Below are 19518 nucleotides of genomic sequence, written 5' to 3' on the forward strand. Positions count from 1 at the left end.
AGGATTTGGCGCTTTTCTACCTCCAACACTCACCACTAAATCATCACCTCAATCCTTCTATTCTACTCTTATTCTTCTTCTTCTTCATTCGCCTCTTGGTGTCATACTCTTTGTTCCAGTCATCCAGAGCTAGTGACGATGGCGATGAAGATGGCCGCCATCAGAGCTTCCGCCATTCCCAGACATCACCCTCCTCCTTCTTCCCCGTCACTTCATTCTTCCTCTCACAGATCCGATTCCAAATCCCAATTCCGTCCCATCTCCGTCGCCTTACCGGCCTCCACTACCCTCTCTCTGTTAGCCCTTTTTTCTCCTCAGTACGAAGCTAGGGCTCTCAGCAAAGACCAAATCATCTCGTCTCTCGACAATGTAAGTATGCTTCGTCTGTTCATGATTTAAAGCAAGTTGTTAATTATTCATTTATCTGAATTGCGTTGTTGTTTTTGTGGAATGGTAGGTGGAGAAGACGTTTGATCAGGTTCAAGAAATGGGTTCGAATTTCTTTGATATTGCACAACAGGTCATTGACTCTGCTACAAATATTTTGAAGCCAGGCGTCGATGCGGCGCTGCCGATCGTGAAGCAGGCTGGAGAAGAGGCGTTGAAGGTTGCTTCTCCAACAATTTCCGAAGCTTCGAAGAAAGCCCTAGAAGCACTTGAGGGCTCTGGCATTGACACCGAGCCTGTTCTAAGTGCTGCTAAGGTTTGTGCTTCTTAATTGGACTGCCAAGTTCTACTTTTGGCTGATTTTTCCATATGATTTATTAGGAAGTAGCATGTTTCATCTTATGTTAACATTTTCAAGAAGATTATAGCTCAGAATCAACGTCCAGAAAGTATTCTTTTCTCCTTCAAATCATGTAATATTCAGAGCACCTGAGTTTCAGTAGACTTTTCAAAGGATGAAGTTAGAGCTTTTGTTGTTTCTAGCTCATCTTGGACTGCCAATTGGAGAATCTTTCTATCGTTACTGTTTTCTTTGATCAAACCCAGATTCGCCCACCAAACATTTTCCTTGGTTGCAGACAGTTGTAGGTGCCGCTCAACAAACTGGTAAGGTCATTGAAGGTGCCACACCTTTAGCCTCATCGACTGTCGAGAAGTTCTCTGCAGCCGACCCTCTCCTAATTGCAGAAGTTGCCGGAGTCTTAGCCTTGGCATACCTGCTTTTTCCTCCAATATGGTCTGCCATCTCTTTCAGCTTTCGTGGTTACAAAGGTGCATCTACTCTCTTTTATGAAAAATGCATTACAAGAAAAAGCCAGTGGCTTTAGACTTTGCATTTGATATTTCCCGTTTAGAGTGATTTAGTCTGACTAATGCTACACTGTGTTTTGATTGACTAGGTGAACTCTCTCCTGCTCAAACACTCGATCTAATTTCGTCGAGTAATTACTTTCTAATCGATATACGATCCGAGAAGGAGAAGGACAAGTCTGGCATTCCTCGCCTTCCTTCTAGTGTTAAGAACCAGTCAATTGCCATTCCGTAAGTTTTTATTTCTGTACCACACAATGAATTACAACCAAATATGTGGGCAGTTTTTGAGCATTTGCACCAAAATGTTTCAGTTTGGAAGAATTACCAAGCAAGTTGCGGGGCATTGTCCGAAATGTAAAGAAACTAGAAGCTGAACTTTCAGCCATCAAAATTTCATATCTCAAGAAACTCAACAAAGGCTCCAATATAGTGATCTTGGGATCGTGAGTCATCTTGCCTATCTTGGATCTTCTTTATTTGTGAATCGTTTCTATATATCATCCACCCCTATCTTTACTCATCTTTCCCATGTTGAATTTCTTGGAAATTTAGATACTCAGACTCAGCAAAAGCGGTTGCAAAAGCACTCACTGCCCTTGGCTTCAAGAACTCCTGGATTGTAACCGATGGGTTTTTAGGTAGCAAAGGTTGGTTAAAGAGCCAGTTAGGAACAGATACATATAAGTTTTCATTGGCGGAGATCCTTTCGCCATCCCGAGTCATCCCAGCAGGTACCAAACGTTTCGGGACGACCTCACTGACATCGGCATCTAGTAAAAAATTGCTTCCTGGTGCCGACTAAAATTTCATCCAGTCCTGCTGGCCGTCAACAGGTTCCCTTCCCACGCTCCATAGGATCTGTAAATTAGTAATCCTGGACTTGCTTTTGTCTTCATATTTGGCCCCAGTTACTGGTTGCAGTATTGTATAATGGTGAAAAGGTAGAAATAGCATCATCTTAATATCCATTAATCCACTAGCCAGGATCATAAACAATTCAAGAATTCAGGCCTAATTACTCTCGACAAAAAGAGAAGACAAGAAAGACTTTGGTAGCTGCACAGCTTTTGTTTATAGCTTTTCATTACAAACGATCAAAAAATCCTGAACAACAGGCCACACATACATGTGGTGCAAGTAGAAGGAACTAAAAGAACATACATTACCACATGGAAGCATGGAAAGAATGCATTACGCTCGAGTCAGCCAAACCCGAACGTTTCTGGAAAAAATGCATCTATACATAACTATGATTTGAGGACTTGCATCAATGTTAATCATATAAATCTACAGAGGGAACAGTAATGAAGGAAGCATGGAAGCAAAGCATTTAAGAAGAACCATTTAATAATACTTGTAGCTGGAGCTGTTGCTTCTAACGGCGCAGCAGCCAATGCAATAGATGATAGTGATGACTGTGATGGCACAGGAGTTGAAAAGGGCGAAATTCCTCCATTCCTTACGGATGTTAGCCAGAATTCCACCCTTGCACGACTTGCAGTCGTAGCATAGGATGTTCTGTTGGTTGCTCCAGGTGGTGCAGTCGCTGTCCTGCACTGCCGGCCCTGTTTTGGGGGCGATCCAGAAGGTCGCGTTCTTGAACTCGAACCCGCAGTACGACGGTGGCTTGCAACACCCAGACTGCAAATACTTCAAGTTGGTTTAGAGAAGATTGGTTTTATGGAAGCTGGTTGCATCATATTTTCAAATTGGATGGAATAAGAACAAGAGGCGAAGCGAAGCGAAGGCTCGGATTTTAAAAATTGAAAGATTATATATTAAAAAGGCACCTGTATGGGGGAGAGATTCTGCTTAATGAACTCAGCCTCTTGTTCATGATAATCCTCAGCAAGACTTGGGCAAATAGGCGAATCAACCAAACAGCTCCGAATTTGAATCCAATTCTCCTCATTGACGACGTGGTTCTGAAGCCAATGCGAGTAATCCCCAAGCTTGTATTCCTTGAACCCCGTTCCAGACACGACCCGTCCGATTCCTCTATTGGTGACCAACAACGTGAAGATCGTAAACGCCATTAGCCCTAAAATCAGCAAGAACATCACGATCAGGTATAGAAACAGGATCGAATTGAGGCGGCAGCAGGATCCAATCAGGCCGAACAACGAAACGATGATGAAGAAGATTCCTACGATAAGAGCAGGGTCCTGAAGAACCTTCTGGCAATCGGTGCCACCGTGGTCGCGGACGTGGACGGCGCCGAGAACGGCAATAAGGCCGATGATGAGCGTGCAACTATTTAGGAGACTTATAAGTATGTTGCTTAAACGACACATCGTTAATGTTGTTGAAGATCGTGTAGCTGCGAAATGTGATTTGATTGAAGGAGGAGGGAAATTTGTTGAGGCCTGATTCGGATTTGCAGAGAGGGAGAGAAATTAGAAGAAGAGGAAGGAGAGGGAGAGAACTTCGCGTAAGGGTGGCCTATAATCACTACCATTCCTATGCATTTTCTTTAATTCATCCGCCATTGCAGAGTTGGAATCCAAACCTCTCACCTATGGATCCAGAATTAGAAGAATGCATCTTCATGGATGGATCTACAATTAGAAGAACGCATTCAAATCAAATATAATTTTAGTCCAATTTTACGAGAACAAAATATAGTTTTTTCTTTTTTACGACTATTTTTTTAAAACAAAGGGGTCTAAAAATAAAAAGGAAAACAAAAGCTGAAACGACGTCGTAAATGGGATGAATGGCTGAGACGCCAGGTTCATTATCCCCTTCTAAAGATCGCGGGATGGTGGGCTCGTTTAGCGAAGAGGAAACCCACGCGTCAGTAACTAAACCACTCGGTCCAAGCTCGTTTGCATTTTTTCTGTAAATCTGCGCCTCCAAATCACTCTTCATCCTGCAACAGTTCTTCAAGCAGAGCGACAGAGATTCAGAGAGGGCGAGAGTGGCCATGGAAGCTGCGATTTGCGGTCGACTGCCTCTTTCACCCTACCATTTCTTCAATTCCACCAGGCCAGGTATTCACACCTTCTAGGAATTTTCTCCTCTTAACTTGTCTATGTCGTTAATCCAAATCTAGATGAAATGTTTTTTAAGAAATTTTTGTTCGTTGTTCAATGTTTACCTCATTTCTGGCTTTGTGGAGACAGAATCCGCTTATCGTGCGCATGTAAGAATGATAATTTTCCAGTTCGTTTGAATTTTATTTTTCTCGAAGAGGAAAACTAAGCGTTTGATTATGGGGGAAAAACTACAAATGGAAGCAAATCGTGCAGAGAAGAACTGAATCTTCTTGTTTGCGTGTCTGTGTGCATCTATGGTGCAATAGTATAATGCTACTCTTGATTGTTCAGTAAAATCTTGTATATGTGACAACAGCATTCACACAACTCTTATGTCGTGGTGAATTAAAATTTCTAAATATAGGGATCAACATGAGATTAGCAAGAAAGCTCAATGACTATGTAGAACTTTTAGAAGTTGAATGATCAAAATGAATAGGAAATGTTATTGTTTAGCTACCAAAATAATAGTTTAATTCCTCTAGTTCTCTTTCTTTTACTTCAATCTATATTATTGCTGAAAGTCCATAGACAAAGTATATGAATTCCAGAATTCCAGAAATTTTAGAACTTGAACTTGCACGAGATGTTTATTGAGTATTAGACATTTATAATTGGTATTTGTGTGATAGGGGATAAATACTATTTTCATAAACAATGTAGAAACCGGAGCATCTTAACGATGCTATCAGTTGCTGAGCTCGGAAAAGGTGGAGGATTGTTAGAAAAGCCAGCCACAGAGAAGACAACACCTGGCCGCGAATCTGAGTTTAATGTTAGGTATAAAACAATTCTCCTCCTCTGAATGTCTGTCGCGTATGAGCGAGCAAGTAAAGATCTGTATGCATTTGAGAACTCTGAGCTGAGCTTCCAATACAATTTTGATGTTCAGGAAATCAAGGAAAATAGCTCCACCTTACCGAGTGTTGCTACACAACGACAATCACAATAAGCGGGAATATGTTGTGCAAGTTCTGATGAAGGTGATCCCTGGAATGACAGTTGACAATGCAGTCAACATAATGCAGGAGGCGCATTACAATGGGATGGCAGTGGTAATTATCTGCGCCCAAGTGGATGCAGAAGATCACTGTATGCAGCTGAGAGGCAATGGTCTGCTTAGTTCAATTGAGCCTGCAAGCGATGGTTGTTGAATAGGGAGAATAGATTATGTAATGTACTCTCTTCTGCCCATATTAAAATATTGAATGTCATCAACTGCTACAAAATTATGTACATAAATAGAGATACTTCATAAAGAAATAAACTTCAATTTACGAATGCATGCTCATTCACTCCGGTTTCACTATTCTGTTAGTAGTACGCAGTTTTTAAGTGAATATGTGCTGTTTTCCTCCTCACCCACCCCATATCCCATACATACATTAAGGAGAATTGTAAGAGTGGGGGAGGTTTTGCAGGCCTCTTTGTTCTCTCTGTTACTTAGATTGGGATAACACCAATAAGTTCAAGAATTATATTTCATATAGATTGAGCCTTCAAGAGCTGAATCTCTGCCTTCCCACAAAGTTTCCAGCTCCACTCCTAGTTATGGAAATAGGTTAGAACGGTTGGGATCTATCGATCGATCTATTTATCTAGATAGAGGGTAAAGAAAGTCAACATTCATGAATTTAGGAAGAATTTATATATGTTTACCAACTTCAGCGGTTAGAAAGGTGAGAATTCGGATAAAAGTGAGAAAAAACAGGGTTAGAGGGAAGCATTATTTACCATTTTGTTGAGACCAACACATTGCTTTCCATATTAGCTTCTTCATCTTCTTGAGGGATGAGGAAGATGAAGATGAAGAAGCTATTCAAGTGTGTTGCAGGAGGACTCAACTTGAACTGCTCTTCATTCACTCAACTTGAACTGCTCTTCATTTACTCAACTTGAACTGCTCTTCATTTACTCAACTTGAACTGCTCCAACCTATACATATGGCTATTATTTTATTTATTACAGCATGACATATTTACATTTTCAACGTTGAAAAAAATGATGGGACTTTTATGCCATATAATAGAAAAGAAAGAGAAAGAAGGGATAATGGTTACTTTACTAGGGAGTAGCAGAGACTAGAGAGGGTTGCCACCAACCCCAAACCAAACTCAACCATCTTCCCAATTGAAATCCTCTCTTCCTTTTTAAACCCAAACCCTCCAACTCTATCTTTCACTGCAATTTACCCCGCCTTGACAATGGCGTCTGCAAACCCAAATCAGCTACCTTTCTGTCCTTTCGCCATCATCCTCTTCCTCTCTCTCTTCCCCTTCACTCTCTCCCGCACTTCGCCGGAGCTTTCTCACTCCTCCGCCTTACTCGATGTTTCTACCTCTCTGAAACAAGCCCACCAAGTCCTTAAATTCGACCCTAAGATTTTGACCTCTTTCCACCACCAGGAACTGCTTGTTCCGCCGAACTCTTCTTCTTCCTCCTCCTTCTCTCTGCAGCTGCACCCTCGTGATGCTCTTCGCAATGCCGGACATACGGACTACAGGAGCTTGGTCCTCTCCCGGCTCGACCGTGACTCGTCTAGAGTTAAATCGCTTAATGATAGGCTTGAATTTGGCTTAAGTGACTTGACTAGGTCGGATCTTCAGCCGTTGAACACGGACATTCTGCCGGAGGATCTGAGCACTCCCATTGTCTCTGGCTCCAGTCAGGGGAGTGGCGAGTACTTCTCCCGCGTTGGCGTTGGTCGACCGGCCAAGCCATTCTATATGGTTCTCGATACCGGCAGTGATATCAATTGGCTTCAATGTCAGCCTTGTACGGATTGTTACCAGCAAACCGACCCCATTTTTGACCCTACCACTTCGTCTTCTTTTACTTCCCTTCCCTGCGAATCTCCGCACTGTCAAGCTCTTGAAATGTCTGGTTGTCGTGCTGCGAAGTGTCTTTACCAGGTCTCGTACGGCGATGGTTCCTTCACCGTCGGCCAGTTCGTCACTGAAACGCTGTCGTTTGGTAACTCCGGAGTGATTAACAACGTCGCTCTCGGCTGTGGCCACGACAACGAAGGACTGTTCATCGGGTCCGCCGGATTGCTTGGTCTGGGCGGCGGATCACTTTCCCTAACTTCTCAGATGAAAGCTTCGTCGTTTTCGTACTGTCTTGTCGACCGCGACTCTGGTTCAGCATCAACTCTCGAGTTCAATTCCGCTGCACCGAATGACTCGGTGAATGCTCAATTACTCAGAAGCGGAAGAGTCAATACATTCTACTACGTTGCACTCACCGGCTTGAGCGTCGGCGGCCATCCACTCTCTATTCCGCCTTCTCTGTTTCAATTGGACGATTCCGGCCACGGCGGCATCATCGTAGATTCAGGAACCGCCATAACTAGACTGCAGACTCAGGCCTACAACTCCCTTCGCGACGCCTTCGTGAGGCTCACACCGTACTTGAAGAAGGCGAACAGCTTCGCATTATTCGACACATGTTACGATCTGTCGTCGCAATCGAGAGTGACGATTCCGACAGTATCTTTTCATTTCTCGGGCGGAAAGTCGCTGCAGCTGCCGCCGAAGAACTACCTCATTCCGGTGGATTCAGCCGGAACTTTTTGTTTTGCGTTCGCCCCCACGACGTCGTCTCTGTCAATCATAGGGAACGTCCAGCAGCAAGGGACACGTGTCAACTTCGACTTGGCTAATTCGGTGGTAGCATTTTCACCCAATAAATGTTAGAAGGGAAATTATAAATTAAAAATTAGGGTTTTTGAATTGCCATTTTCTTTTTCTTTTTTGTTTTTCATTTTCACCCGAGATTCTGTTGAGTGTTGAGTGGCAATTATAGTAATAAAAAAAAAACAATATTATTGTATTTTAATTTTGACAAGTTTCGGTAGATTCATATAAATTAAAATTTTGAATTTCAGGTAAAAAAAAAAAAAAACAAATCAAAATTAAAAGAAGAAATTAATATAAATGAATAGGGAGTGGAAGACACAGCATAATAAATGAATAATTAAATGCTAAAATTGAGGGACGCCACAAGAAATGATACGCTGCAACAAGGACCACGATAGCCCTCCATTTCAAACGGATGTGGGGGCCACGGGGCGGGCGCGATTGTCGGTGAGTCCTCCCCCCCAACCAACAAACTTTTTCTGCTGCCAATAATGGTTGACTCTATTTGTATGACTTTCATTTTCTTCAATCAAAGAACTTTATTTTGATGGAAAATCAGAAATTAGGATTAAAAACATTATAACATTTTAATTCAAGTTCCATGGACCAATAATTGAAGTAGTGGATTACCAGTGGGAAAAAGTTGGGATGAATATGAATGTGAATAAAGATCATGCTTTATGATAAATTAGGAATCTTATAAAATTAATTAAAATGTAAAAAAAGTCTTCAAATTTACAACTAAAACAAGGAATTCTTGGATTAGATTGACTTGATTAAAGAGAGCACATGGGAAATGTTATTATGAATAGGAATATATATACAAAGGACAACAATGGAGGTGGTGGTGGGTTCAGCTGAAGGTTCCATAATGCTTGCTAAAAATTGAGAAAATGCGTGAAAAAAAGTACAATTTCTACATCTAAACATCTTTCATCAAAAAAAAAAATATATATTAATACATAACTCTAAGTAACAGTTCTTTAAGTGTAATACTGAAATATCCATCAACATCATCATAATATCAATATTTCAGTTGACATCAACATTTTAAATCTTCAAGCCAATTTGGTCCTAACCATATGGCAACGCTTAACCATAAATACTAAATAAAAACTTCTAAAATAGTAGGAATCAATTTCAAAATAAATAAATAAACACAAATACCATGAAATAATTAGTTTTTGAAGCATATGACGTACATTCAAAAGTATGTGGGATCCACCTGCATGAAATCATCCACGTATGAGGCAATTCCATAGGGAACGCATTCACCAGAAACCTGAAAACACAGGCAAGACAAACATGAAGAATAGAGGACGCGAATGGTTAAACTACAGAGAAAATGCATAAAGGAGAAGAAGATGACAAAGACAGGCAAAGAATAGCCTCCCTCGGTGATGTCAAGATGAGATAATTAAAGCATTCTAAGTTAGGTAGAGCCGTAGAGGCAGCTTGCTCCGTTCTATCAATTCCTGTCCTTCTCAACTTTTATCGGTCTCTTTGCTGCATGGTGGGGGAGGTTATTGGCTTCATTGATCTCTTCAAAGATCACTACTTTATGTCTTAACATATTTCAATTCCAAGAGACAGAGAGAGATGCTTCAATAAGAAAGACAATGTGCTTACATTGATGGGGTTCAAAAATTACACTGATTGTCATGTCTTCCTCCCCCATAATCCTATCCAAAGCTTTCAAGGATGTTGGTATAGAGTTGAAACTGGTAGCAAATACCGCCTGTGTATAAAGCAGTTTCTAAAGCAGTTTGATACAGTAAACAAAATGGCTGGAGCCCTATTAGAGTCCATAAAAAGGTTTAAAGTTAAACACTGAATGTTTTCAGCCTATTTGTTCCAGAGGTTTGTTGGTGTTGACAAATGTTGCACTTTTGTTAAACCCCTCCAGCAAAAGTATCCGTATTGCGTCTACTCCGACTTGCATTGTAAAATCCAACTGAAAAGAGATTCCACTCGGATGGTTAAAAACTGAGTTCCATTATCAACAAACTTTATTTTGTGGAATGTGATGCCATTTTACTCACCTCTTCTCGTTCTTGTTTGTTGAAGGGGCGCATAACAAAGTTCGCAGCATCCATTTTCCCGGGAGGGCGCCCAATGCCTGGAATGTTTTCACTCATTTAACAGCTGATATTATATAGAAGCAGTTCGAAAGCCTCAAGGGACGTACCTATTCTTAACCGAGGGAAATCACGACTACCTTTCAAGTGATCAATAATACTCCTCATCCTGCCACACAAACCAAATAAACAAATTAAAAGTTGCACTTCTATGCCTTTTGCTCTTCTTAATGTTTATTCTATTACATCTTAATCATTCAATAAATACACGTATTCCCCTAGACCCTTGTACCGAGCTTAAATTATTTGATCAGGTGCACACGTTATATTTAATGAACTTTTACATTTAATATTACTTGGTCAACTCAATTTTTTTTCCTCTTAAAAGCTACAAAAAACTCAAGTAAAAATCTATATTCAGATGTGAAGAAAGCATGCTCTTCTATAGGGAGGAAAACTTTTGCGGTCAAAACTTTTCAAGTAAAAGATCATACTTAGAGAAAGTAGACTTTTCCTTGAGGGACAAAATTCTGCAAAAACACAATCTTTCAACCAGAAATCCCTTAAAATGGAATATGCTTCTCTTTCTTCTGATGGACAACACACGCAGGATTGTCAAAACAGAATAAAGAAAATAAGTAAATAAAATGGCATTGTTCGGATACAAAGGGCTAGAAGCTCACTGTATGCAACTTCTGTTAATAAAAATAAAAAGGCAGGGGATATTATGCAGCATGACCCCGAAGAAAACATATGAAAACCTACCACTATACCTCCTAGTATTAAGGATATTAGAAAATGAATGCCACAAAACTCAGAAGGCTGAGACACCCAAAATGAAGCGTTAAGCTGAATTATAATACAAAAAAGACAATTACCCATTATGTCCTCCATGGCCACCCTTTGGCAGCATCCGCAATTTGGCAAAAGGCAAATCTAAGTCATCGAATATCTGTTGAAGGACCCCAATTCAAGGCTTAGATGTAGGGGAAAAAGAAAGTGAATAACATAGATACCCACCCCACAGCCCAACCTCCTCTCATGTCAAGAAAACTGGTAATCTTACATGGGGAATAAAATATTTACCACAAGGACTTGCTTCAATGGAATTTTATAGTAGGAAACAATAGCACCAACCTGAAATCAAAGGTTAAATGCATAACAAATCAATCATTGAGACCAAAGGGTAAACTTAATAATTAAAATGGATGGAGATCCTTGAGATTGCTTTACTTACAGACTCACCACTTGCATTCATGAAAGTTTGTGGCTTGGCAAGCATTATAGGAACATCCCCGATGAAACCTAAAATACAAGTAAACATTGATAGAATATCTTCACGATTGTAGCAATCTCCAGCTGGAAATAATCATATACTAAATAATTTTTCCTAGACAAGAACTCCTTTTTTGGGGGCAAGAAAAATTGGTTTTTCTTGATATTTCATCTTCATAAAAGAATTCAAACATAAATAAAAACCACGTACTAGCCAAGAGAGAATGAGTTCAATAATATGCTTGGAGTTTCCTTGGCATCCAAATTAATATGAATGCAATTAGGACAGAAATGGAAATATAAGGGAGTATTAGTAATTAGGTAAGAAGTTGTCAGTGGACATGGTTATAAATAGAGTTAGAGGGGAGATATGAAGGCATGCAATTGTTTAGTGGCTTCAAGCTTGAGTGGTATCACAAGAGTGGTGGAAGTACCTCAAATACTTGAGAAGTATATAGTAAGTCCATTATCTTTTACATTTCAATATATTTGGGCTCCATCACAAACATAAAAAATAGTAGGCTTACACGGTTGATACATAAAAATAGTTGAGGTGCACGCAAACTGAGGGATAAAACAATAATTACTATCCTGAGATCTATGGTCAATCCCTCCATCCTCCAATTGTTGAACTAAAAGAAAAAGAGTATCTTGTCAAACAAACTCAAACCAGCAAAAATTGCTTATTATGGTTTGAGAATGCACAAATAGAATTTAGAAGTCAATATGAGTCTGATAACAGATAATCTAATTGATAAGGATGAAAAGTTTACACATCTTCAAACAGGGAAGAAAGGAGTCAGTAATCTACTTGCAAGTCCGTTCAAAGCAAGAAAACTAGCAGCTAGATGTACTTCTAAGTTCTAACCAGATATTTTAATTTTATCAACTGTCGAGAATTGTCAAAAAGCAGTAGGTAAGAACAACGAGTTTGTTAAAATCTGCACACCTTTCCCGATAAGAGCTTTGAAGGAAACACTACTCATGGATATCCCTTCAACCTCAGCGACAGCATCCACCATCTCAAAACCTACCTGGAAAATTAATCATAGCATCAGGGACTGCCATGATTCAATTCGTCTTCATAAAGGGCATCCAGACAACACTCAATATGGCTAATAACAAAAACAGCACTAAATAAGACATCGTTCTGCAGCTTTGTAAATCAACATAAATCATAATTTCCTCGAGATAACCAAATTTAATGCTCGAAAACCTATCCTAAGGGGATTCCCACACGATAAACGGCATACCCAGTTAACCCAACAGAAAATAAGGCATAATCGTCTAGATCAACATAGTTCTCAATGAAACAGAATTTAATTTCCTACCTAAATACTATAAATGAATAATCCTTCGCGCTCGATATAAAAGGAACAAAGAATAAATGGTACAAAAAAGAGCAAGTTCAATTCGTAAACGAAAAGATAGGACCATACGGACATTATGGCGCGTGCGTTCATACTTCTTCCCGGGATTCCCAAGGCCAACGATCAGCCATGGCTTCGGCGGCGGCGCAGGCTTCTTCTCCTCCACAGCAAGCTGATCGGGGGCCAGAGGTGAGGAAGTAGACATCGACGCAGTAAAGGAAGAAGTCATCGACGCAAAGATATGCAAACTTCCAGGATTTAAGGATAGATAAGGGAAGGAAATGGGTGTTCTGGGGGTTCGAAAACAATGGAGACAAATAGGAAAGCGCAGGGCGGCGACTGAAGATAGAGAAGCACCAATACTCATATCTGGTGGGGCGTTTCTTGAATGATTTGAAAAGGGGGAAGAATTGGAGAGGACTGAAGTGAAGAAGATACAACAATGGCGGGAGGAGGAGACGATGGCAAGACAAGAGGCTGTGATTTTGGTTTGATAGAGAGATTGGATTGATTGAGGATTGGCGGGAGGAACCAAAATTGATTTAACCTAATTTATCTTCCTCTTTGCCTCTAATACCCATACATCACTCTATAATTGAACTAAAATAAAATAAAAAAAATTGAGAAATATTTTCTTCAATTAATTTAAAGTCACAAGAGTTTTTATTGGTAAAGCATTATACACCATGTTCATAAATGTTGGTCACATCATTTCCAATGGTATATTAATTGATATGAATTTTGAGCACCAACACGTAAAGAAATGCCATCGTCTCTCGCAGCCCAAATGCAAGTATTACGATCACATCGATCACTAAGCCAGTTACTTTTCTCTGGCCAAAATACTTCACCAGAAGCATGCCCATGTTTGCTGCTAAAATTGCACCAAAATAGTGTCGTTTGCCATAAATTTTCACTCAACATCCAGTAATATTTGCCTCCAGGTTTGATCACATGCTCGCCTAAATCGTCGCTTTTCGACTTGCAATGAACTAATAGAGTGGAATCTTTCATGTGATTCAAAATTGCCACTTCCCATGGAGAAAATGGGTTCTGATATTTGGAATCAGATTGTGCAAAACATGTGTTAATAATCATGTTTGATTCAAAAGCAAGCAAAATGATGAAACAAAAGATGATTTGAGACTTCATTTTGCTTGCTCAGATTTCTTTTTACAACCCAATTTGGTTTTGTCTTATTTATATAGCACAATAAAATTAGTATGCGGTTAGATTCACAAGTTAATTTACTAATTTTATTTATCTAAATATATACAATAGGATTGTACAAATAATTTTAAGAATATTTATGGATATTGTATTTGTTCAATTTTCAATTGCACCTTCAGAGTCGGGCTGAGAAACTTATGCTAATTTTCAATATGATATGTATGGCCAAAACAAAGAAATTTTGAACAAGCAGACAAAGTAGACATAACAACCCTAATTTTCTATTGAAATAGAACGGTTGTCACATGCATGATGTGACCTTTCTATGCAAAAACATGCATTTAAAATCATTCATAAAACAATATCATGGACTTAAACGTTCACATTTAAAGCCTTAAAATAAAGTAACGGAAAGTTAGATATATTGGAACTCGTCATTGAGAGCTAAGGTGGTGGAGGAGGATAAAGGGAGGCAGAGGTTTTCTGATATGGGAAGGGGTGCGGAGCGGTGTGGGAAACAATCGGCTGTGGGACCGTGAGCGTTAGGTGGAAGCGGCTTAAGGAAGAAAAGTGAAAAAGAGAGAAGGGTGGCGGGCGGCGGCATAAAAAAGGAAGAGCCGCGGTTGGCTAAAGGGTTTTTCCTCCCCTATTGAACCCTAGGGCTTATTTTTTATAAGTATGATTTTGTTATTGGGCGGCCGCCAGACGCCCTAGGGTTCATAATTAATGTAATACTAAAGTAAAATACTGAAATATCCATCTAACATCGTCATAATATCAATATTGTTGATATCAACATTTTAAATCTTCAAGCCAATGTGCTCTAACCCGACCTTTAACCATAAATACTAAATAAAAACTTCTAAAATAGTAGGAATCAATTTAAAAATAAATAAATAAACACAAATACCATGAAATAATTAGTTTTTGAAGCATATGACGTACATTCAAAAGTATGTGGGATCCACCTGCATGAAATCATCCACGTATGAGGCAATTCCATAGGGAACGCATTCACCAGAAACCTGAAAACACAGGCAAGACAAACATGAAGAATAGAGGACGCGAATGGTTAAACTACAGAGAAAATGCATAAAGGAGAAGAAGATGACAAAGACAGGCAAAGAATAGCCTCCCTCGGTGATGTCAAGATGAGATAATTAAAGCATTCTAAGTTAGGTAGAGCCGTAGAGGCAGCTTGCTCCGTTCTATCAATTCCTGTCCTTCTCAACTTTTATCGGTCTCTTTGCTGCATGGTGGGGGAGGTTATTGGCTTCATTGATCTCTTCAAAGATCACTACTTTATGTCTTAACATATTTCAATTCCAAGAGACACAGAGAGAGACTTCAATAAGAAAGACAATGTGCTTACATTGTTGGGGTTCGAAAATTACACTGATTGTCTTGTCTTACTCCCCCATAAGCTGTGGAGGACGCCCAATGCATGGAATGTTTTCATTCATTTAACAGCTGATTTTATGTAGAAGCACTGTGGAGGTGTTAACAGAGCCTCAGGGGACGTACCTATTCTTAACCGAGGGAAATCACGACTGCCTTTCAAGTGATCAATAATACTCCTCATCCTGCCACACATACCAAATAAACAAATTAAAAATTGCACTTCTATGTCTTTTGCTCCTCTTAATGTTTATTCTATTACATCTTAATCATTCAATAAAAACTCGTATCCCCAGATGCTTGTACTAAGCTTAAATTATTTGATCAGGCGCACAAGTTATCTTTAATGAACTTTTACATTTACTATAACTTGGTCAACTCAATTTTTTTTCCTCTTAAAAGCTACAAAAAAAACTCGAGTAAAAATCTATATTCAGATGTGAAGAAAGCATGCTTTTCTATAGGTAGGAAAATTTTTGCGGTCAACTTTTCAAGTAAAAGATCATACTTAGAGCAAGTATACTTTTCCTTGAGGGACAAAATTCTGCAAAAACACAACCTTTCAACCAGAAATCCTTTAAAATGGAATATGCTCTTTCTTATGATGGATAACAAACTCATGCAGGGTTGCCTAACAGAATAAAGAAAATAAGTAAATAAAAATTGGCATTGTTCGGATACAAAGGCTAGAAGTAGATTGGCCAAAACGCCCACAGAAACCTTTCATCATGTAGTAAATCAAACGTTCCTCACTCAATCACACTTTTGTATTTGTTGTTCTTTATTTTTTAAGAAGCTCACTCTATGCAACTTCTGTTAATAAAAATAAAAAGGCATGGAGGGGATATTATGCAGCATGACCCCGAAGAAAACATATGAAAACCTACCACTATACCTCCTAGTATTAAGGATATTAGAAAATGAATGCCACAACTCAGAAGAATGAGACACCCAAAATGAAGCGTTAAGCTGAATTATAATCCATAAAAGACAATTACCCATTATGTCCTCCATGGCCACCCTTTGGCAGCATCCGCAATTTGGCAAAAGGCAAATCTAAGTCATCGAATATCTGTTGAAGGACGGACCCCAATTCAAGGCTTATATGTAGGGAAAAAAGAAAGTGAATAACATAGATACCCACCCCACAGCCCAACCTCCTCTCTTGTCAAGAAAACTGATAATCTTACATGGGGAATAAAATATTTACCACAAGGACTTGCTTCAATGGAATTTTATAGTAGGAAACAACAGCACCCATTGTTATTTTACCGAGTTGTAGTTCATGGCCAAACCATTTCATGACAGGGATAAGGAAGAAAAGTTTACACATCTTCAAACAGGGAAGAAAGGAGTCAGTAATCTATTAGCAAGTCCGTTCAAGGCAAGAAAAGTAGCAGCTAGATGTACTTCTAAGTTCTAACCAGATATTTTAATTTCATCAAGAATTGTTAAAATCTGCACACCTTTCCCGACCAGAGCTTTGAAGGAAGCACTACTCATGGATATCCCTTCAATCTTAGCAACAGCATCCACCATCTCAAAACCTACCTGGAAAATTAATCATAGCATCAGCCATGCTTCAATTCGTCTTAGTAAAGGGCATCCAGACAAGACTCGGTATGGCTAATAACAAAAACAGCAATAAATAAAATATCATTCCACAGCTTTGTAAATCAACATAAATCATAATTTCCTCGAGATAACCACAATTGCATGCTCGGAAACCTATCCTAAGGGGGTTCCACACGATAAACGGCATACCAAGTTAACCCAATAGAAAATAAGGCATAATAGTTCTCAGTGAAACAGAATTTAATTTCTCACATAAATACTTAAATGAATTCAATCCTGAGCCTTCACCTTCATTCACCTCTATTCCCTATTCCCTATCCTTTACAGTCAGTCGAGTCGGTAAACGAAAAAGAAAAAGAGAAATGAAAAATCCTTGGCGCTCGATATAAAAGGAATAAATAATAAATGGTACAAAAAACAGAGCAAGTTGAATTCGTATACGCAGAGATAGGAGCATACGGACATTATGGCGCGTGCGTTCATACTTCTTCCCGGGATTCCCAAGGCCAACGATCAGCCATGGCTTGGGCGGCGGCGTGGGCTTGTTCTCCTCCACAGCAAGCTGATCGGGGGCCAGAGGCGAGGAAGAAGACATGGACGCAGTAATGGAAGAAGTCATGGACGAAAAGATATGCAAACTTGGGGGATTTAAGGATAGAGAAGGGAAGGAAATGGGTGTTGTGAAGGTTCTTGAATGATTTGAAAAGGGGAAGAATTGGAGAGGAGTGAAGTGAAGAAGATACAACAATGGCAAGACAAGAGGCTGTGATTTTGGTTTGACAGAGAGATTGAGGATTGGCGGGAGGAACCAAAATTAATTTAACCTAATTTATCTTCCTCTTTGCCTCTAATACCCATACATCATTATATAATTGAATTAAAATAAAGAGTAAAAAAAAGCTTGAGAAATAGAGTTTTTATTGATAAAGCATTATGCATCACCTTCCTCATTTCCAAGGGTACACTAATTCATATAAACCGAAAACACCAATACGTATAGAAATGCCATCGTCTTTGGCAACCCAAATGCAGGTATTACGATTACATCGATCACTAAGCCAGTGGCTTTTCTCTGGCCAAAACACTTGACCAGAAGCCTGCCCACGTTTGCTGCTAAAATTGCACCAATATAGTGTTGTTTGCCACACGTTTTCATGGAACTTCCAATAATATTTGTCTCCAGGCTTGATCACATGCTCACCTAAATCGTCACTTTTCGACTTGCAATGAGCTACCAAAGTGGAATAATCATGTTTGTGCAAAACATGAGTTAATAATCATGTTTGATTGAAAAGCAAGCAAAATGATGAAACAAAAGATGGTTTGAGACATCATTTTGCTTGCTCACTTTTCTTTTTACAACCCGATTTGGTTTTGTCTCATTTGGTTTTGTCTCATTTATATAGCACAATAGAATTAGTATACGGTTAGATTCACAAGTTGTACAATCTAAATCTTCTTAATTTTCTAATTTTATTTATCTAAATATATATAATAGGATTGTACGAACCATAACTAATAAGGTGTATTATATATAGGAGGTTGTTTCTCGGGTATATATAGAAAAGTTGACTTATTTGAATCAAATAATTTTAAGAATATTTATGGATATTGTATTTGTTCAATTGCACCTCTAGAGTCGCGCTAACAAACTTATGCTAATTTCCAATATGATATGTATGGGCAAAACAAAGAAATTTTCTATTGAACCTTTGTATGTGAATTTTGCATATGTTGTATTCTCTCCCTTTTGAATACGTTGTATTCTTCTTAAGTCGACCCTTTTTGTTTCTTTTTTTATAATGGGTGGGTAACTTTGGTTGATGAATCACTATGTTCCTATATTCTTAACCACTATTTAGCAAGTCACCCTTTTTCATTTTTGCCTCATCTCATTGTGCTCTTTCAAACTTACCAGCATCAGGTTTGAATCTGATCACTTGGAGGGAAACTTGCTCTACGATTAAATGGTTGGCGTTCAGGAAGGTTGCTTCGTCTGAGTACAGTTTCAAACCTATGGTAATATATTTTTTTTTTTTTTATTGTTCTAACTATTTTGTCAATATGTGCCTCTGGTGACCGTGCTGACCCATGTATTCAATGTTCACAGACGTTGTGCTCCCCCTCTTAGGATCCTCATCTATTCCATGCCAATACCGCCAAACGTTAGAAAAGGAAGTCAAGTTTTTAATAGTGAACATATCTTATAGAAAAACTGCATAGGGATTGGGAACTATTTTCAATATGGAACTACATAGGGATTGTTTGGAAACTATTTTCAAAATTGTTTTGTGTGTTTCAGAATAAAAGTTGTCTAAAAACATATTTGGATGTCTGCTTTTTGAAAGTAAAATTTTGTACTGTTAATTCTCACAATTAAATTATTTTTCATTCAAAAGATAAGTAATTATCATCACAATTACAAACACGTGAATAGTGTTTTGATAATATTAGTCACAACTCATCCATCCCAGTTATTTAATAATGCTTTGAGAAATATATGAAACTATTTTCCGACCATTTTCGAGTTATCTAATGAAACTCCCTCCATAATTTTTACAAATCATTCAATTATTGATTTTGAATTTTGAATTTTCTCCAACAGGGTTCTTTGAGAGGGAAGTGGAGCAATGCAGTATTGCAGTTGTGTGGACCGAGGAAGAAGCATTGCCTGAGCTGCAGAGAATGTTTGCAGAGGCACATGCAACTGTAATCG

The 19518-nt window shown here is 38.9% G+C and overlaps 6 protein-coding genes and 1 long non-coding RNA gene across 15 annotated transcripts; 3 read left to right on the plus strand and 4 right to left on the minus strand.

Moving 5' to 3' along the window:
* Positions 1–41: 41 nt before the first annotated feature.
* Positions 42–2236, plus strand: LOC111801706 (calcium sensing receptor, chloroplastic). Its single transcript, XM_023685816.2, has 6 exons — positions 42–369; positions 458–703; positions 1026–1218; positions 1347–1488; positions 1572–1703; positions 1813–2236. The coding sequence occupies exons 1-6, from the start codon at positions 139–141 to the stop codon at positions 2060–2062; spliced, it is 1194 nt and encodes a 397-aa protein (XP_023541584.1). The 5' UTR covers positions 42–138; the 3' UTR covers positions 2063–2236.
* Positions 2237–2296: 60 nt separating this feature from the next.
* On the minus strand, positions 2297–3902 carry LOC111801707 (tetraspanin-11). The gene is made up of 2 exons (XM_023685817.2): positions 3051–3902; positions 2297–2901 (listed from the first exon to the last, which is right to left on the minus strand). Exons 1-2 carry the CDS (start codon positions 3552–3554, stop codon positions 2605–2607), a joined length of 801 nt encoding a protein of 266 aa, XP_023541585.1. The 5' UTR covers positions 3555–3902; the 3' UTR covers positions 2297–2604.
* Positions 3903–4033: 131 nt separating this feature from the next.
* LOC111801708 (ATP-dependent Clp protease adapter protein CLPS1, chloroplastic) lies at positions 4034–5604 on the plus strand. The gene is made up of 3 exons (XM_023685818.2): positions 4034–4253; positions 4931–5078; positions 5191–5604. Exons 1-3 carry the CDS (start codon positions 4187–4189, stop codon positions 5450–5452), a joined length of 477 nt encoding a protein of 158 aa, XP_023541586.1. The 5' UTR covers positions 4034–4186; the 3' UTR covers positions 5453–5604.
* Positions 5605–6495: 891 nt separating this feature from the next.
* On the plus strand, positions 6496–8129 carry LOC111801705 (protein ASPARTIC PROTEASE IN GUARD CELL 1-like). The gene has a single exon (XM_023685814.2). The coding sequence runs from the start codon at positions 6503–6505 to the stop codon at positions 7991–7993; it is 1491 nt and encodes a 496-aa protein (XP_023541582.2). The 5' UTR covers positions 6496–6502; the 3' UTR covers positions 7994–8129.
* A 606-nt stretch (positions 8130–8735) lies between these two features.
* LOC111801943 (peptidyl-tRNA hydrolase, chloroplastic) lies at positions 8736–13235 on the minus strand. Of its 6 annotated transcripts, XR_015422470.1 has the most exons (11): positions 12733–13235; positions 12239–12323; positions 11817–11921; positions 11252–11319; positions 11101–11151; positions 10893–10966; positions 10125–10183; positions 9979–10055; positions 9566–9890; positions 9139–9218; positions 8736–8814 (listed from the first exon to the last, which is right to left on the minus strand). XR_015422470.1 is itself a non-coding variant. In XM_087127048.1 (9 exons), exons 1-9 carry the CDS (start codon positions 13024–13026, stop codon positions 9777–9779), a joined length of 927 nt encoding a protein of 308 aa, XP_086983174.1. In that variant the 5' UTR covers positions 13027–13235; the 3' UTR covers positions 9540–9776. The 6 variants fall into 6 exon arrangements, 2 of the variants coding, with proteins under 2 accessions (XP_086983174.1, XP_023541955.2); XR_015422469.1 differs by lacking the exon at positions 8736–8814 and having other exon boundaries at positions 8927–9218; XR_015422467.1 differs by lacking the exon at positions 8736–8814 and having other exon boundaries at positions 8927–9442.
* A 1334-nt stretch (positions 13236–14569) lies between these two features.
* LOC147791348 (uncharacterized) lies at positions 14570–15276 on the minus strand. Its single transcript, XR_015422471.1, has 2 exons — positions 15202–15276; positions 14570–15078 (listed from the first exon to the last, which is right to left on the minus strand). It is a non-coding gene; the product is annotated as an uncharacterized LOC147791348 (long non-coding RNA).
* A 72-nt stretch (positions 15277–15348) lies between these two features.
* LOC111801945 (peptidyl-tRNA hydrolase, chloroplastic-like) lies at positions 15349–18050 on the minus strand. 4 transcript variants are annotated; one of them, XM_087127061.1, is made up of 5 exons: positions 17266–18050; positions 16694–16778; positions 16438–16560; positions 16226–16299; positions 15349–15412 (listed from the first exon to the last, which is right to left on the minus strand). In XM_087127061.1, the coding sequence occupies exons 1-3, from the start codon at positions 17419–17421 to the stop codon at positions 16553–16555; spliced, it is 249 nt and encodes an 82-aa protein (XP_086983187.1). In that variant the 5' UTR covers positions 17422–18050; the 3' UTR covers positions 15349–15412; positions 16226–16299; positions 16438–16552. The 4 variants fall into 4 exon arrangements, with proteins under 4 accessions (XP_086983187.1, XP_086983184.1, XP_086983188.1 ...); XM_087127062.1 differs by lacking the exon at positions 15349–15412 and adding an exon at positions 15833–16040; XM_087127058.1 differs by lacking the exon at positions 16438–16560 and having other exon boundaries at positions 15353–15412.
* Between the last annotated feature and the right edge of the window lie 1468 nt (positions 18051–19518).

Source organism: Cucurbita pepo, chromosome 9 (assembly GCF_057944985.1).
Source record: "Cucurbita pepo subsp. pepo isolate OVF chromosome 9, ASM5794498v1, whole genome shotgun sequence".
Taxonomy (NCBI): Eukaryota; Viridiplantae; Streptophyta; class Magnoliopsida; order Cucurbitales; family Cucurbitaceae; genus Cucurbita; species Cucurbita pepo.